We start from the raw sequence: 18,298 nt of genomic DNA, 5'->3' as shown, positions 1-18,298 counted from the left end.
TTCAGCGGAAATATCTGGATTCACCCACGATAAAAAATCCAAACTCACATGTAAACTGATATTGATGATCTTCTGGGACTTCCAAGACCTAATTTTTAGTGAATATTTAGAAGAATGACGTACCGTGAACAGTGCGTACTATTCTAACATGCTTCAACAGCAAGCGACGCTCTCTTAAAAAGAGCAATTCTCTTGTATGACAATGTGCACCCTTACTTCGCTCAGAGAATGGGAGAAACGTTCAAGAAGTTGGGTCAGGAAATTTTGCCACATCCTACTTATAGCTCGGATCTCATCCCATCCGATTATTGTTTGTTCGGTCTAAAGACATGGCAAGAAATTCGATCACAACGAAGTGGTACGTGAATGGTTCAAACAGGACGGTAAAGTTGTCTTCGATGCGGTAATCAGAAAGCTCGTAGAACGATGGGACAAGCGTCTAAATGTTACTGAAGACAATATTGAAAAGTATTATAACTTTTGCAGTCATTGATTATATCGTTTTTTCTCTACATTAATTTGTCTCGTTAATTATTGAATGTTTGTCACATTGTAATGAATTTTAAATTATATTATTTTTTCCCGATATTCTACTTCTCATTTAAAAATTATTTCTTTTTTTTTTTAAAAAGATTTTTGATATTATCTACCCCAGATTTTTTCATTTTGTTTGTTTTTCCTTTGGATATTCATTATTTTAATGTAACCCAGCTTCTTTACAAAAACTTTTGCAAGTACCAATTTAAAATAAAAATAAAACTTTAACTGAATCTGTATTTACGACTAACTTACTGGTAAAGATATACTTAACATAACAATCTATAAAATAATTCTAAAAATGTGATGCATATTTTCCTAATAGCTTTTATCACTAATAACATTAAATCTTACACAATAATATGTTACAAAAGTTTACTATAAATACCTCGATTAATTTTGCTGCAGGAAATATTTTTCGATAATAAAATTTAGTTGAAGAATATATCTGTTTTTAAATTTATCAAATTTTTTTTATACATTTTAATCTCTCCGGAATATAACTATGAAAATAAAATAAAATATGAGAAAAAATCTACATTTGTTACTGTGAATTCAAAGTTCAGAAAATAACCAAACATTTTTAATTATGTGAAAATGAAGATACTTAGTGATGTGCGGTTGGCAGCACTGTGTTTCTTATAACCTTCTCTGTAAGTGTATGTTCTTGGATTGTTGATATCTTGTTTAGTTTTCGAGTTACTGTTATTTGAGTGCGACATATTTAAGTGTTAGAATTTTTGGGAGTAATGATGCAATGTAACAGCTTTTGTGAGACTGCGAAACACTTTCATAGAAACGTTTCAACTCTTGAAACAAGCTTAAGAAGACGATCCTCTGGGTTGTATGTAATGTTACGAGTGGTTTTCACAATTTAAAACAGTGGATTGAAAATGATCTTCGACCAAGAAGGGCTTCAATTTCAACTGACAACACCTGCGTTCAGAAAAATCAACGATCTGGTGCATGCAAATCGCCGATTATCAAGAAAACTAGCACAGAAGAGATTATCATCTTGATTGGATTGAAACATTTTGACAAATTTGACATGCATCAAGTTATAGCAAAGTTTGTTTCTCGTTTGATGATTGAACAACAGAAAGAACGAGTGGACGTTTGTTGGCAACTTCTTGAACAAGCTGACGACAATGAAACATTCATAGAAAGAAACATAACAGTAGACAAAAGCTGAGTTTTTGGCTACAACATCGATTGACATTTAGTTCAATCATCAAAAATCAATAATACAAAAACTAAACAAGATATCAACAATCAAAGAACATGTGGTTACAGAGGAGGTTATGCTGAACACAATGCTGCCAACCACATGTCGCTAAATTTCTCTGATGAATCTTAATTAAAAATATTAAATTATTTTCTGAACAGACCTCGTACTTAAAGATATAAAAGTATTCATAAAAAAATAATCACTTTAATGTCTTTTTCTATATTAATTTATCATAAAAACAATTTAAATTCATTAAAATCTACAGAAATATGTATCAATCATGTGAAATATCAAAACAAAAATTAGAAATTCATAATTAATGTACCCGGTGCTTGACCAAGAAATACAATATTTGTATTGATATATATGACTAATATTTAAAAAACTTAATTTTTGTTAGATTGGTAATACTATTTATATTATTTTCATTTTTTTTTTTTGCAGACGATTGAGTAGTTTATGCTTATCAGTGTTAATCTGTAAATTAACTGTGAATCATAAACTAATAACCGAACATGTTTTTTCTCTTTACAATGTTGATGGAAGATCAACAAAAATAGTAATGAAATCGTTCAGCAATCTGAAAAAAAATTTCCTCAAACTCCAGCACCATCCAGACACCTACAATAAACAACTGGAAGCGTACATGATTTGCCAATTAGAGGGAGACCTAAAACTTGCAAATGAAGATAACAACCGCTGATGATGAATTAGTTATTCAAACCCAAAAGTAATCTATTTGTAAAAGATTGGCTGAGTTGGATATTTTTCACGGTATTGTATTTTGAAAGGGTTGGAACTAAAACATTATCATCCACAATTGTATCGAAGTTTAATAGAAGACTTCAACAGCTGTCAGTTTTGCGAATGGTTTGTGCTATGCTGTGACGTACAGCCTATCTTTCAAATTCGCATTTTATGGACAGATGAAGCTTCCTTTAAACTAAATAATCGTCAAAATAAATATTAATTTAATTTGACAATCCACCACATAATAGTTTATCGGTAAAAGAATTTATCGGCAGCAACTTTGACGAGTGGTAAAATTGACTGGCCGTCAGGATCGTGTGATCTTACAACATTAACTGTTTTTAGTTAGTGAAAATTTTTAAAGTTTTCTTTCATAAGCCTAGATATTTGCAGCAGTGAGACAAATAAATAATAATTGAAGATGAATTTTTAAAGCGTTAAACGCAAACAAAGATTAGCCTTAAACTGGTTAAAAGTGTAAAAAATTGCTGTGAAAAATACTGAAGTACATGGACAGTATTTTGAGCGACTCTTGTAAAGTTTAAAAAATATATAATAAATTTTACGATAAATAAAAAATATATTGTTGATGTAATAGCCAAAATATTGTTTTCAACTTTTGAAATATTGCATTTCTCGATCAAGCCACTTTTGAGATGCCCAGTACATTACCAAAAGACAACAGTACATAAAGGTAAAAAATGGGCAGTACAAAAGCTAATAATGAAAATTATTGCGATATTTCATAAATGTGATGTTACAGAAGAACTTTGAAAATAAAGCAATAAAGTTCAAAATTACTAAAGCTTAAGATATTGAAAAGTAAGTCTATAGAAAATTCTCATTAAAGAATTATACTAGTCGGTCATACATTAAGGCATTCAGGATCAATAACGGAAGGGTTCGTTAACAATGCACGGCAGGTTAAATGATAACTGTAATGGAAATAAAAAAAATTAGAATACAAAAAGTAAATAACCACAAATGTTGTAAATAACAAATACACTGAAATTAAAAATTACTGTAAAATTGAAAGTAAAAGAAAATATATTCGGGACATATTTGTCGAACTTCAGGAACTTATACAGGACACCAAAAAGTTCATATCGATGTCTTATTTTGCTTTGTTTGACTTTTGTGATTTTCAACAAAAATATTATTTATCAGGAACGGATAAACCTTAATTATATTTATCAAATCTTAAGGCTGGTAACACATTCTATAAAATCAAAAACTGTGAAAATGTCACTTTCAAAAAATTCAACAATGCAGAAATCTGTTTAATCTTCAATATCTTTGTAATTGTTTTTTTAACAAATTTTTATTTATTACAAAATTTATTAAGGATTTTATTTTGAACAAAGTGACACCTCATTTGTAAAAATCTGTTGATAAACAATCGAGTTATTGCAGAAAATTACCCCCGCAGTACGCTTGTGTACCGTAATGCAAGCTGATAATTTTCTGCTTATTTTTATTTCCTCCATTAAATATAATAAAAATTATTAATAATAATAATAATAAATTAATTTAAATTATTACCTTACATTATGGTACGCAAGCGTACTACTAGGTTAATTTTCTGCAATAACTCGATTGTTTGTCAATGGATTTTTACAAATTAGGTGTCAATTCGTTCAAAATAAAATCCTTAATAAATTTTGTAATAAGTAAAAATTTGATCAAACAAGTAATTACAAAGATAATGAAGACTAAAAAAATAAGATGGCTGTTATTTTTAATTTTTTTTAATTTTGTAGTAGAAGACACTAGGTCTTAGATTTTTCAAATTTAATTAAAGTAAATTTACCTGTTCTTGACAATTTTTTTTGTTGAAAATCAACAAAATGGCGCCCAGAAGGAAAACAAAGCAAAATATGATTAGTGTTGATATGAACTTTTTTGCTCATTTGGTATCCTGAATCAGTCCCTGAAGTCTAATGAATAAATCCTGGAACAACATATGAATCATGACAAAAAATTTAAGCTCATGATTTTGCTTTCAACTGTTATTTTTAAACAACGACAAAATTGTTATATTCTTTTGTTCTCTCAAAAATAACTATATATAATGTGTACGGTGTTTGTTTGTGAGAGGGGGATTGAAAAATAACCAAAAGGCAATAAAGTTGAAAATGTGATACATGAATCAGATGTAACTGTTATGTAAATGTTGAAGCAGTTAATCCATGCAGCATTGTCATTGGTTATTATTATCAATAGAGTTTTTTCCAAATGCATATAAAGAAATTTACTGATTTTTATCTTAAATAAAAATAAGGAACAAAAGATAAGTATAAAGTTTTGTTTTTATTAAACGAAATAGCCACTGAAACTGTTGTAACATCTCAAGAAGCGACTTTAGATGCAAACGTATGATGAGTAGTGTTTACATTTCAAAAAAGGTGAAATGGCATTTGAATATCAAAGTAAGATCTGCCTGACCTTCAACCAGCAAAATGAAGAATATCATGGTAAAATGGCTTTTTGGAAAAAAATTATAATCCTGTTTCTTCTCGGCTCACCCGATCTTATCCATGCATCTTTATTATTTTTTCTGTGTATGAAATGTCATATGAAAGGAAAACATTCTGTAGGTATCAACAAAGTAAAATAATAAGTGTAAATTAAAAGTAAAATAGAGCTTCAGAACATTATAAATAAAATTGGCCTCAAAATATCATCTGAAAAGACAGAAATTAGGACCTAAAAAACAAACATGATTAAAAAAAGTAAACATATACGATAACAAAATCAAAATACAATACCTCGTTGAAATAATAGTAAATAACAAAAAATCCTCAATCTGGGCTAAAGGTCAAAAATTAACCTGGTACGCTTACAATAAACACAAAAATAAGACACTACAACACAGTTATAAAAGTAGAAGCCATTTATGCAGCGGAAACACTTTTCCACCTGAACAATCAATGACAGACAGACTCCAGAAGACTGAAAGAACCTAAAAGCTGACAAAAAGTACCAAAAAAATGGGCAGTGATGGATCGTGCCCGACAAAGCCGTGTACAAAGAACCCATTACTGATACCGTGTTTAAAAGACTAGGATTCTTTGGACATATCATGACGATTCAAGATTTAAGACTTCTGAAACAGCTATGACAATTTCGACTCGAAAAACACAGACAGAATGCAGATGGATTGCAGAAATAAGAGAGGATCTAAAGGAAATTGGCCTTACACCAGACGACACCACAGATAAGATAAAATTAAACAAAAAAATCAACAACAAAAACACTCTAAAAAAACTTGCAATACAAACGTTTTAAACCCTAAAAAGGGCACAAAGATCGGAACATATGAAAAAGTAGTGGGAGGATCTGAAGGCCGAAACAGTCCCATCGAAGCGATTTGGATAATAGATCGACTAAAGTGATCCTATGCGATCATAAAAAGATAATAATAATAAAGTAAAATAGAAAACACTAGAGACCTTGGAATACATCATGACTTGTGTCCCTCTAGAAATGTTTCAGGCAATGTGAAAAATTTTGGAATGAGTGTATCGAGTCAGGAGACTAGTCAGTAAAATGTATAAAAACCGACCAAATCATTTAAAAACAATTCTAGCTATTTTCAGTATGTTCAAATATACACCAGGTGTCTTAAGAACATCCCTTCTAAAATTGAAGGAAATGGTTTTTCTGGAAAATTCAAAAAATTTTACCACCAATGCCAACTTCCAGTTTTGACCGGACGTTAAATTTTTTTAAATAGAGCACACATATTTTCATGGTGAATTTGGAATCTAGGGACAAATATATGCACATCTTGACTGACACATTTTCCCATAAAGTGCCATCTTTAACCTCTAAATGACCTTCGAATGTTACCTAGTCTTGAATTTCTTTAAAAAATTCTTTTAAGCACAAAAAACCTGATTTTTACAAAACAAACAAAAATTTATAATAATAAACTGCATATATATTTTTGCATTTTCTGATATTATCAGCTTCCGATTCTGACTGGAAGCGGGTTAGTGAAACCGGATCTTCGTTCTTCTAAGTGGAACATAATTTTTACCATGGATTTGCATTATACATACAAAATTTTTCCCAACAGTTATTTCTTTGTTCCTAAGATGACCTTTAAAATCTAACTGGTCCTAAATTCTTTCAAAATCTTTTAAACTCCTCAGTAAAAATAATAAGAAAAGAAAACAATGTTATTGTAAACTACATGCAACCTATCAGACAGTGAGCTGATTAATTTCCCGTCTTGATCAGAACTAAATTATTCTGATAGGATCTCTATTTTTTTTAATGGAACATGGTATTTATTTTATTACCGAACTTGAAGCTATCTTATTGTAAATTTTTGTTTGTTTTGTAAAAATCAAGTTTTTTGGTGCTTAACAGAGTTTTTCAAAGGAATTATGTACTAGGTAAAGTTTGAAAGTCACTGTAGAGGTTAAAGATTGCACTTTATGGAAAAATGTATTGAGGAAGACTTATATCTTTGTCCCTAGAACTGGAATCTGTGGTGAAAATATGTGTCCAGTTTAAAAAAATGAATTTCCAGTCTAGTTAGCTCGCTTCCGGTCAAAACCAGAAGTTGGCAATATGACCAAAAGAGAAGTTTTTCATGCTTAAATGAGTTTTTGAAGGGAATTCAGGATTAGGTAAAGTTTGAGGGTTATTTACAGCTTAAAATGGCACTTTAAGGAAAAATGTTTCAGACAAGACTTAAGTATCTTGTCCGTGGTGAAAATGTGTCCCATTTAAAAAAATGGACTTCCGGTCAAAACTGAAATTTGGCAGTATGACCAAAAGGAAGGCACCCCTGATTTTCCAGATCTTTGTCCATCAGAGATTACGCTCAACACATACACACAGCAATCAAATGTCTAACTTCTGTGGTAATCTTTGTTTTGTCCCTAAAATTGGAATCTGTAGTGAAAATATGTGTCCCATTTAAAAAAATGAACTTCCAGTTTTGTTAGCCCACTTCTGGTCGAAACCGGAAGTTGGTAATATGACCAAAAGGTAGATCACCCCTGACTCTGTGATCGATTTTTTTTGTATTTTCCAGAAAAATCACTTCCTTCAATTTTATAAGGGGTAGATGGGTAGTCTAGAAAATTTGATATATATCACAAATTTCAAATATTTTGTTTCTGGACCTATTAAAAATTCATAAAGAATAAAATCTATTACCTGCACCGGAAAAATGTTTGAATAAATGATATTTCAACCGGAAAAGAATAGATGAAAATTTAAGAAACCATATCATCGATTACAGAAAATCTGAATGAAAACACCTAATTTTGATCCAATTTTTGTTTTTTTTTTAAAAAAAAAAAAAAATAATACAGATACAAACATAAATAAATAAATTAAAATTTTAATATCTTTAATATAAATACATAACGGAAAAATGATCAAAACAAAAATAGATGACGCACCTTTCTTTCTGAAAAATTGAGCACTTAAAAAATTATATGAAAATAAAATACTGGTAGATCAATCTAAAAATACAAGATTCATGTACCTATTAATTGTGAAGTATATAGCGCCACACATTTTAATAAAGAACCTATCTATTATTATTTATTAATCAAGTACTCAAAAAAATTTAATAAAAATGACTACTAGTCTAATAAAACTGATTAAAGTAATTATACTATCAAAAATAATAATTATTTATTAAGTAGTATGTTAACTTTGGATTAAAATTTATTTAAGATAATTTAAATTGTCTTCTTATATAAAGAACAAATTATCTACAAGCTATCAACAAATTACAAAAAATAATTACTTTTTAATTACAGTTAATATATAATTATGGCAAATAACAATAAAAATATAATTATACAGAGTGTTCCAGGATATATCAGCTGAACTTCAGAAACTAATTCAGAACACGAAAATGATGAAAAACTTTTATATCGACATAAGTCCTACTTTGCTTTGTTTTCCTTCTGGATGTCATTTTGTGATTTTCAACAAAAACATTATTTCCCATGAACGTGTAAACCTATATTAATTAAATTTATCAAATCTAAGGTTTATTCTACAAAATAAAAAAATTTCAAATGACAGCCATCTTAATTTTTAAACAATATTTTTGTTTGATCAAATTTTTACTTATCAAAAATTTTATTAAGCTTTTTATTTTGAACAAAATGATACCTCAATTGTAAAAATCCGTTGACAAACAATTTAGTTATTACAGATAATTAACCTGGAAGTACGCTTGCACACCGTAATACAAACCGATAATTTTTATTAATTTACTACTATTATATATTATTAATAATTTTTATTATATTTAATGGAAGAAATAAAAATTGGTAAAAAATTATCAGCTTGCATTAAAAACGATTAAGTTATTGTAGATAATTAACCCGGAAGTACGGTTGTACGTTGTAATACAAACTGATAATTTTTATTAATTTATTTACTATTATTATTCATTATTAATTATTTTTATTATAATTAGTGGAGGAAATAAAAACAAGCAAAAAATTATCAGCTTACATTACGGTGTGCAAGTGTACTGCCAGATTAATTACCTACAATAACTCGATTGTTTATCAACAGATCATTACAAAAGAGGTATAATTTTGTTCAAAATAAAATTCTTAAAAAAATTTGTACTAATAAAAATTTGATCACACAAAGATACTGAAAATTAAGAAATTAAGATGGCAACCAATTTGAAATTTTTCATGACATTTTCAAAATTTTTTATTTTCTAGAGTATGGTACTAGTCTTTGCCAAAATTTTTTCAAGTAGGATAACTCATTCCTGAGATAATTTTTTTGTTGAAAATCACAAAATGGCATCCAGAAGAAAAACAAACTACAAAATACAACTTATGTTGTTATGAACTGTTTTGCTCAGTTTTTGAGTTCGGAATCAGTAGCTGAAGTTCGGTTAATATGTCCCAAAACAACTTGTATACTAGGTAATATTTACCTAAATTTAAATTACTTATATCATATATATATATATATATGTATATATATTTTATTATGTAATATGAGATAGTAAAATAATTTGATTAAAATATATTTAAATTGTATTCATGTAGCTAAAATTTATATTATTCTACTAAAATTCAATATTTTTATTTATTTATTTTAATAGTCTTAACACAGAACAATAAAAAAAAGTAAAAACGTTACGATTGGGCAGTGTGTATTTAATATTTGAAACATTGTATAATTAGTTAATTAAAATCATGCTGTTCCATTAATTGTTGGTGAAGGTGGTGAGGTAATATTTAATAAATTAGAAGGCGCTGGAGCAGCATTAGCGTTTAGATCTGATGTTGTTGATATAACAGGCAACATTGATGCGCATTGAAAATTTGTTTCTTCCAAATTTTGTTGAACTTTTGATAATATTGGATTTTGTTGTACAATTCCTTGTACGCTTTGCATCATCTGTAAAACAAAAAAAAAAAGTTGTATTAAAAATAATTCGCACCTTCCAAAATGCCTGAATTAAAAAAAAATTTGTTGTGGGCATCACATGACTTCCTTGTACGGCTATTAAATTACATATATACATTTTTTTTTTTTAAATGAAAAGTACATAAAATTTTATTTTATTAATAACTTATATTTTCCTGTTTATTGTTATTATTGAATTATTATTTATCGTAAAAATTTTTACAATCAGAGGTTAGTAATTATTAATAAATCAATATATTTAAATTAAAAAAATAGATGAAATCTGATTCGAACAGATGTGTAAGATCTCCTTGTAAGATCCAAATATTTCATTAATTAAAATTTATTCAGCTATAACTGTGGAACCGATAAAAATAAGTACCACTTATGATATATTGTTGAAAACCTCTCAATAAGGGTTTATTACTTGGAATTAAGAAAAAGGCCAAAACCCCCAAAAATTGGTTTTTGGGCAATAATAATTACAATTAAATTAGTTATATATCACTAATAAGATTTATTTTTTTATCCACTGACATCTGTACATTTTCTTTAAAGGTGAAGAGTTGGAAAAACTGCCTACATTTGATCTATCTTTTACTTTATGTTAAACTTCAAATGATTTCCCTAGAAAATAAAATTAAATCTTGGATGTGGCATAAAATTATTGATACAAATTTACAATAAATAGTTTCTGTAAATTAATAAAATAAATTAAAAAGAAAAATAAGTTACTAATAAAGAGTGTTTTATGATAAAAAAACTCACACACACCTTACTATTTACAATGAACATGGTCACAAAGCACACTTCACTTTCCTTCAGTGGCAGCTCGCATATAGGCACTGTGGAACTGCAGCACTTCCTATTTCTACTTGATATTATCGATAACATTTAATATAATGAGTCCTTTTATCTTCAATTCTTTCTTTATATTCGAACAATATATAATCCTTAAGCTTAATGTCAGTAGCCATCCTCCAGTTTATGAAAAAAATACAAGAATATTTGTATGGAACTGGGCACTTCACAGTTCCAGCGGTGTTTTGTTTGTCTGTTGTGCGCATGTGCACTTAAGAAGCTGCACCCAAGGCTGCAAGGGAGAGAGAGCACTGTCGCTCCAGCAGTACCGACCCTGGAATACTGGTGGAAGGTACTTTTTTTTTACTATGGGTGTGTATGGAATGTTCCTTGTTCGTTCCCTTTTCTAGTTTAGCCAATGGAAGGAATATAAAAGCAGTTTAGTTGTTTTATCAGTAATGACCAGAAGAAAGCAAAGGCTCTTTTATTACCAAATCTGTTCAAAAAGACGCTGGAATGGCAAAAGTGAAGGTAACTGGTAAAAACTAATTTCTGTGTACACAGAAATTTAAATTAACCACCGTTGGACTATAGTGTTTTTAAGCAGACATTTTATTAAGTTATTATGAAATAATACTAAAAAATATTATCTGTATTGAAGTTTTATTATTTATTAGATTAAACCGAATACGGATTTTAAGCACATCGTGCATAAAAACCGTGTACCATATTCCTGAATGTGATAGAGTTAGATTATTATCCTGGTTCCAGCTATTCTATTTCATTCATCTTTCTTTTTGGGTTTTTTATTTTACAGAAAACTTTAACCGTGGGCTTGAAAAGGCCCAGAAAAAAATTTTCTGGAGCAGTAACCAAACTAATTCTAGCTATGAGCCACCGCTGCTTGCCATTTCTAATTTGCGGGCTGTACATTACCCTCATGGTTGTGAGAATAATACTGATAAATAATAATTGTAGTATTCAGGCTTTATAGAAACCTGAAAAAAACTAAATTACAAAAGATAGAATAATAATAATTATGGTAAGTAAAGTACCCAGACACACACCTTTGACGACAAAAAATTCATAATTTATTTCTTTGTCAAGGAGGCAGAAATATAACAATAAAGTAAAATGATTAATCTAATTTTTCCTTAATGAATATCATTAATTTACAACTTCACCCTCCTTGGAGGTCAAAGAAATAATGAATATTTTTAATATCTTAACTTTCAAGGGAGATAGGACCTCCGTCGATGGCCAAAAAACCCGAGACAACACAATATATCCTGCAAATTTGAAAGTAATTGTTTGGTTAGTTCTCATGTGATGTGATGTGATAAATAAACAGACAAACTTTATATATATATATATATATATATAGTTTAAGTAATATATATTTTTTTTTTTTCTAAAATCGATTCTTTTGGGAATCAATATTACTTATTGTTACTTGGGTTGATCGGATAATATAATATATACATTTCTGAATAATCATGATCTGTTAGATCGAAAGTGTATCTGATGCATGCAAAAGTTAGCCTTCAACTGACTAACAACAAATACCATGTTTGAATTTTGAAAATCAGACGATTGTTTGCAGAGATATTATAAGAGCATCCCATTGCACCTCCTCGCAAACACCACCCCAGGGGCAGCCTATTTAGTTGATGGTGATGATTGGTCAAGCCTCCACAAGCCTCCAAGCCTCCACAAGGGGCTCGCATATCTCACACAAAGTCCCCATGGGAAGCCCGTTATTGTTAAACAGGAATTTTTTAAAAATATTACTTTATTTAACATAAATTTAATTTTATGATTTTAATAATTCATTTGATTGATTCGAATTATTCAGTTCAAACTCAGCTCACAAAGTGATAAAGACTACTACTGTACTGTAGTGTATAAGATTACACTTCATTTACATTCATACTTATCATCCTCTGAAGTAATACCTTATGGTGGTTTCCGATGCTAAACTGAAAAAGAAAGCGATAGACTCACAGTTGATTAATTCAATTCATTAAAGTTTATGCTCCAACCAGCAAATTTCCTTTTTGAGATGAAATATATCTAAAACCTACTCAGTTGTGTCAACAAACATGAGTAAAAATTTGGTTGCGATTGATAGAGTAGTATTTTGTTTATCCTGAACAAAGCAAAAACCTCTTTCTCTTTACATAATAGTAAAAAAGAGAAGTGACAAGGTGACAGGTAACAATGAGTGTAGCTGATGAAAGATGATGATGTTTGTAAATAGTATTTAATAAAGTAATAAAAGTGTTTAAAACCCATTTATGAGCTGTATTGCAGTAAAATATCTTTATAAAGAATAAATAATAACAATTTATAAGACACGTTACGTAAAAGATGATGCTGGGTTAACAGGCATTATCTGCATTTCATTATGCACGAAATGATCCAACATTTGTTTTGGCAATAATTGTTTAGGTTAATAATTATTAATGTGTTTTATGTTGGCAAAAGTGACAGAAGTTCATGAATATTACTTTTTTCTTTTTCTGAGTGTGCTGTTTGTGCATCGTTCCAAGATGGCTGACAAAGGAATACTGACAGGTGAACAGTGTATAAGAACTTGTTATTAAATGAAACAAAAAGTATGGTACTTACACAAAGACAGTTTCGTGCCCCTTTTCCAAGTTGGTGGTTGCCCTCATTTAAAACAATATGTAGACTTTGCAAAAGATTTAAATGTGACGGTTCAGTATTTGAGAGAAAGCGCGAACGGCCTGCCATTTTTCATTTTCGACAGAATAACGAAGCCGTCAGAGCAGCGCTGCTGAGGAGCCCGGGAAAATAAACTAAAAAAAAACAGCAGCACAACTTGCGATTTCTAGGTGGTCTGTGCAGCAAATTTTAAAAACTGATTTGCAATTGTATCCGTACAAAATAACAGTTATGCCTTAATTAACGGTCGAAAACAAACATCAAAGAATGGCATTCGCTGAACAGGCTGTAAAAAGATGTATTACTGAAAAATGGTTAGTTTTCACATGAAGCACATTTTGAACGAGGTCATTCATAAACAAAACTTGCATTTTTGGGCTTCCAAAAATTCACACATGATTCATGAAAATGTCCATCACCCTCCAAGAATTACGGTATAAGCTGGGTATCTCAAGTCATGGGATAATAGGGTTATTCTTTTTGGACAGTGGACAGTGAACGTTATTTAAACATGCTGTGTAATAATCTGGTTCCTCAGCTTCTTGCAAAGGGGTTTCAATTAGAAAATGCAGGATAGAGCCAGACTGCACACAGCTAATGTTTAGGTCTTTCTGGGCGTGAAACTTTTAATGCAAATGTCATTTCAAACTGATTTCCTAATCGTTTTGCATGTGGACAGAACTGGTCCCCGAACAGCCCTGATTTACATCCATGTGATTATTTTCTTTGCAGATTTTTAAAGGAAAAGAGTTTTTCTGAAAATCTTCATACAGTGATGGAACTGATCATCGAGGTATGCGATCAGATAACCAAAAATATGTGTTGTTGAGTTATTAACAAGGTCGGAGTTCATGTCGAAGATGTTGCAAGATAGTGGTCATATTGAACACACAATAAGCAGAACATAATTTTCAGGTAAGCACATTGTGTTTACTTTTCAGCATTGTGATTCAAGTAAATATTGTTTAACAAAACCAAGTGTTTGATCAATTTGTTCGCAACTGTGTATAAAATAATATACGAGGGTAAGTCAATTATTATCTGCAATTTAGTTATATTTTTGTTTATGTTGGTAGTACTGTCGTGTTGCATGCGTGGTTTAATTGTTATTATGTCTGTGTAGGTTTGATGCAGCTAGGTTAGTTCAATTATCATTGCCCTGCCGTTAACCGTAGCTGCTCCACTTTCTGTTTGCACTAAAGAACAGCAACGTTCAGTGATCCATTTTTTGTGGTCGGAAGGTGTACCAGGAGCTAAAATTCATCGAAGACTTTCGGTACAGTACGGGAACAGTGTGTTGCCACAACGGAGTGTCTACAAATGGATTGAAAAATTCAAAAATAGTCGCAAAGTGTTAAGAAGCCGGACGACCGTTTACCGCCACAAATGAGGAAAACATTGAGCATGTAAATGATATGGTTTTCTTAAACAGACAAGTAACTATCGATGAAGTGGCACATCGTCTGCAAATCAGTCACAGTTCTGCCTATGAAATCATCCACAACAGACTTGGGTTTCATAAAGTCTGTGCAAGATGGGTCCCAAAACAACTCACACAGTCGCATAAACAAATGCGCTTTGACATCTACCAAAAACTTTTGGATTGCTACGGTAACGAACGGGACATCATCTTAGACAGAAGAACATCACCAATGATGAAACATGGATCCATCATTACGAGCCGGAGAGTAAACAGCAGAGTATGGAATGGAAACATCCAAATTCGTGCTGCAAAAATTTCAAGACCCAACCATCCGCAGGAAAACCGATGCTTACGGTTTTTTTGGGACTCACAAGGCCTATTACTGGAACATTATGAGGAAAGGGGCACAAAAACAAACAGTGCACATTACAGTGAGATGCTTACTGCCAAGCTGAAGCCCGCAATTCGAAGCAGATGCCAAGGACTGCTGTCGAAAGCTGTTGTTGTTGCATGACAATGCCCGTCCACATACTGCTGAAACTCAACTTTGAAGTACTGGCTCATCCTCCATATAGTCCTGATCTTGCCCCTTCTGACTACCACTTGTTTGGTCCACACAAAGTGGCATTAAGGGACCGTCGATTTACCTCGGACAAAACAGTAAAAGAAGCGGTGTATTCCTGGCTCGCAGCTCAATCGAAAACCTTCTTTTATAAGGGCATCAGGAAGCTCGTGCAACGATGGACCAAGCGGGTTGAAATGCAAGGGGACTATGTTCAAAAATGATGTACATGAATTTTTCCTGTTTGTAATGCAATAAAATTTATAACTACATTGCGAATAATAATTGACTTACCCTAGTAAATGAAAATAATCAAAATAAAAAATAATATAAAATATAATACCTCAAGCGCAGTATCGATGGCTTCATATTGACGTCGTACTTCATTCATTGCTTGGTGCCAATTATCTGTTAATAACTGTTTCGTTAAACATAATTTACGACTGATTTCATTTAGCTGTACTTCTTTATCAATTATCCTATCTTTTACATCGATTATCTAAGAGCAAAATAATTATGAATTACTAATAAAATAATTTGTTAATTTTAATAAATAAATAATACGATTTTAATTAAGTAAATCAAAATATAACAGATTGTTCATAAGCAACTTTTATGAGGTGTGACAATAAAGTAATGAGACTGATGTGAAAAAAAATGTTGCTTACCGTTTTAGTCATGTTTAGTGTTGTCTCCTTCAAAGTAGTTCCCCTCTGATTGCACACACTTATTCCAGCGCTTCTGGCATTGATGGTAACATTTCTGGAACTCATCTTCTGTAATATCCTCCAAGACCCTCGTCACAGCTTTTTGGACATCTTGTGTTGTTTGAAAATGGTGTCCCTTGATCGTCATTTTGACTCTTGGAAATAGAAAAACGTCGCACAGAGCGATATCTGGTGAATAAGGTGGCTGTGGTAGTACTGAAATTTGTTTTCAGGTCAAAAATTGCTGTACTGATAGAGCAGTATGGGATGGCGCATTATCGTGATGCAGAATCCAATTATCAGTAATGCTGGCATGGACACGAGGAACTCGTGGTACGAAAGTCTTTCTAAATTTTCTTTGTAGAAATATTGGTTAACTGTTTGTCTAGGAGGCACCCACTCTTTATGAACAATTCCCTTGGAATCGAAGAAGCACACAAGCAAGCATTTCACTTTTGACTTTGACATGCAAGCTTTTCTTGGTCTGGGTGATCCCTTTGAGCATCATTGCGAACTTTGGCGTTTTGTCTCTGGATCGTATTGAAAAAACCAACCTTCATCACCGGTGATAACACGGCTCAACAAATCTGGATTGATTTCCGTTTGCTCTAACAGATCGGCTGCCACATTTTTCCGTGTTTCTCGCTGTTGTTGTGTGAGATTTTTGGGGGAACATTTTTGCACAAATCTTTCTCATACCAAGATGTTCAGTTAATATTAGACGAACCGTTTCTCGATCGATGTTGAGTTCTTCTGCAATCATTTTCATGGATAATCTTCGATCAGATCGTACAATTTCACGCGCGTCTGGTCAAGTTGACATCTGTCCGTGAGGTTGATGGTCGTCCACTGCGGTCTTCATCTTCAACATTCGTTCTGCCTTCACTAAAAATTTTATGCCACCGAAAAACTTGAGCTCTTGACATAACCTCCTCTCCAAAAGCCTTCTTATCATAGAAGCTTACTTATGGTAGAAGCTTTCCATAAGTCGTCGTCTCGTTTTCACCCAATTTAATGCAAAAAGAAATGGCATACCGTTGCGCAATATTTTGCAGTTTCATTTCTGTGACTAGAGACACAAAAACATGTTCACTTATTACAGCACAACTCATGACTGAGCAGTTGCATCAATGTGTCGCTTGGACTAGAAGTACCTTATAGACCAAGGTCAAAGATGGTGTGCCTACGCAAGCTGCAGGGTTGCCACATCTTGCAAAGAAAAATCAGTCTCATTACTTTATTGTCGCACCTCGTATATTAATATAAAAAAAAGATCAACAATACTTAACATTAAGAAAGAATGGAAAGAAGGTAGATTTTTTTGAAGACTTTTATTACAGTTTAGGGAAGTACATGGGGTTGTAGATAAGGGTACGTATAACTTGTTTATATTCGACTGGACAAAATGGCAGCCATTCAAATGTGATGAAAATCGGTTTTTCAATTTTGTAGGCCAATGTAAACTTCCGATGCAAAAATCGTTGCAATAATAGTGTAAAAATGTCAGCCTTTTCTTTCTTGTATTGAAGATGATATTATTATACAATTAAGTCATAAGCATTGGACCTAACAGAGAGTAATGAGTTTCTAATAGGCTGTTTAAATATCAAATTAAGTATAAAATTTAATTTTGGCATCAAATGAAAAATAAATGAAAATTATTTTCATAAAAAGCAATATCAATCAAAGATAAATATATAAATAATGGATTACGACAGGAAATAAACAGTAACATGGTGATAACATTTGTAGATTTCAAGAAAACGTATGACTACATCCACAGAGAATCTCTACTAAAAATTGCAAAACACCTTGAATTACATTTTCTTTTCTTCAATCATTTGACTGGTTTGATGCAGCTCTCCAAGATTCCCTATCTATTGCCAGTTGTTTCATTTCCGTATAACCCCTACATCCTGCATCCCTAACAATTTCTTTTACATATTCCAAATATTGACTGCCTGCACAATTCTTTCCTTCTACCTGATCCTCTTAAATTAAAGCGACTATTCCAGGATGCCTTAATATGTGGCCTATAAGTCTGTCTCTTCTTTCAACGATATTTTTCCAAACGCTTCTTTCTTCATCTATTTGCCGCAATACCTCTTCATTTGTCACTTTATCCACCCGTCTGATTTTTAACATTCTCCTATAGCACCGCATTTCAAAAGCTTTTAATCTTT

At 31.4% G+C, this 18,298-nt stretch overlaps 1 protein-coding gene across 3 annotated transcripts in view; it reads right to left on the bottom strand.

The window, feature by feature from the left end:
* Positions 1-8,984: 8,984 nt before the first annotated feature.
* Positions 8,985-18,298, bottom strand: part of corn (microtubule-binding protein cornetto) — a 342,761-nt gene continuing 333,447 nt past the window's right edge. For all 3 annotated transcript variants that reach the window (XM_075364903.1, XM_075364904.1, XM_075364905.1), the window contains exons 13-14: positions 15,752-15,907; positions 8,985-9,925 (exon numbers count right to left, since the gene is read on the bottom strand). In XM_075364903.1, the coding sequence (XP_075221018.1) occupies positions 9,719-9,925; positions 15,752-15,907 (363 nt within the window). In that variant the 3' untranslated portion in view covers positions 8,985-9,718. The remainder of the gene's footprint in view (positions 9,926-15,751; positions 15,908-18,298) is intronic.

Source organism: Lycorma delicatula, chromosome 4 (assembly GCF_047948215.1).
Source record: "Lycorma delicatula isolate Av1 chromosome 4, ASM4794821v1, whole genome shotgun sequence".
NCBI lineage: Eukaryota > Metazoa > Arthropoda > Insecta > Hemiptera > Fulgoridae > Lycorma > Lycorma delicatula.
This window is presented reverse-complemented; position numbering and strand designations above follow the sequence as displayed.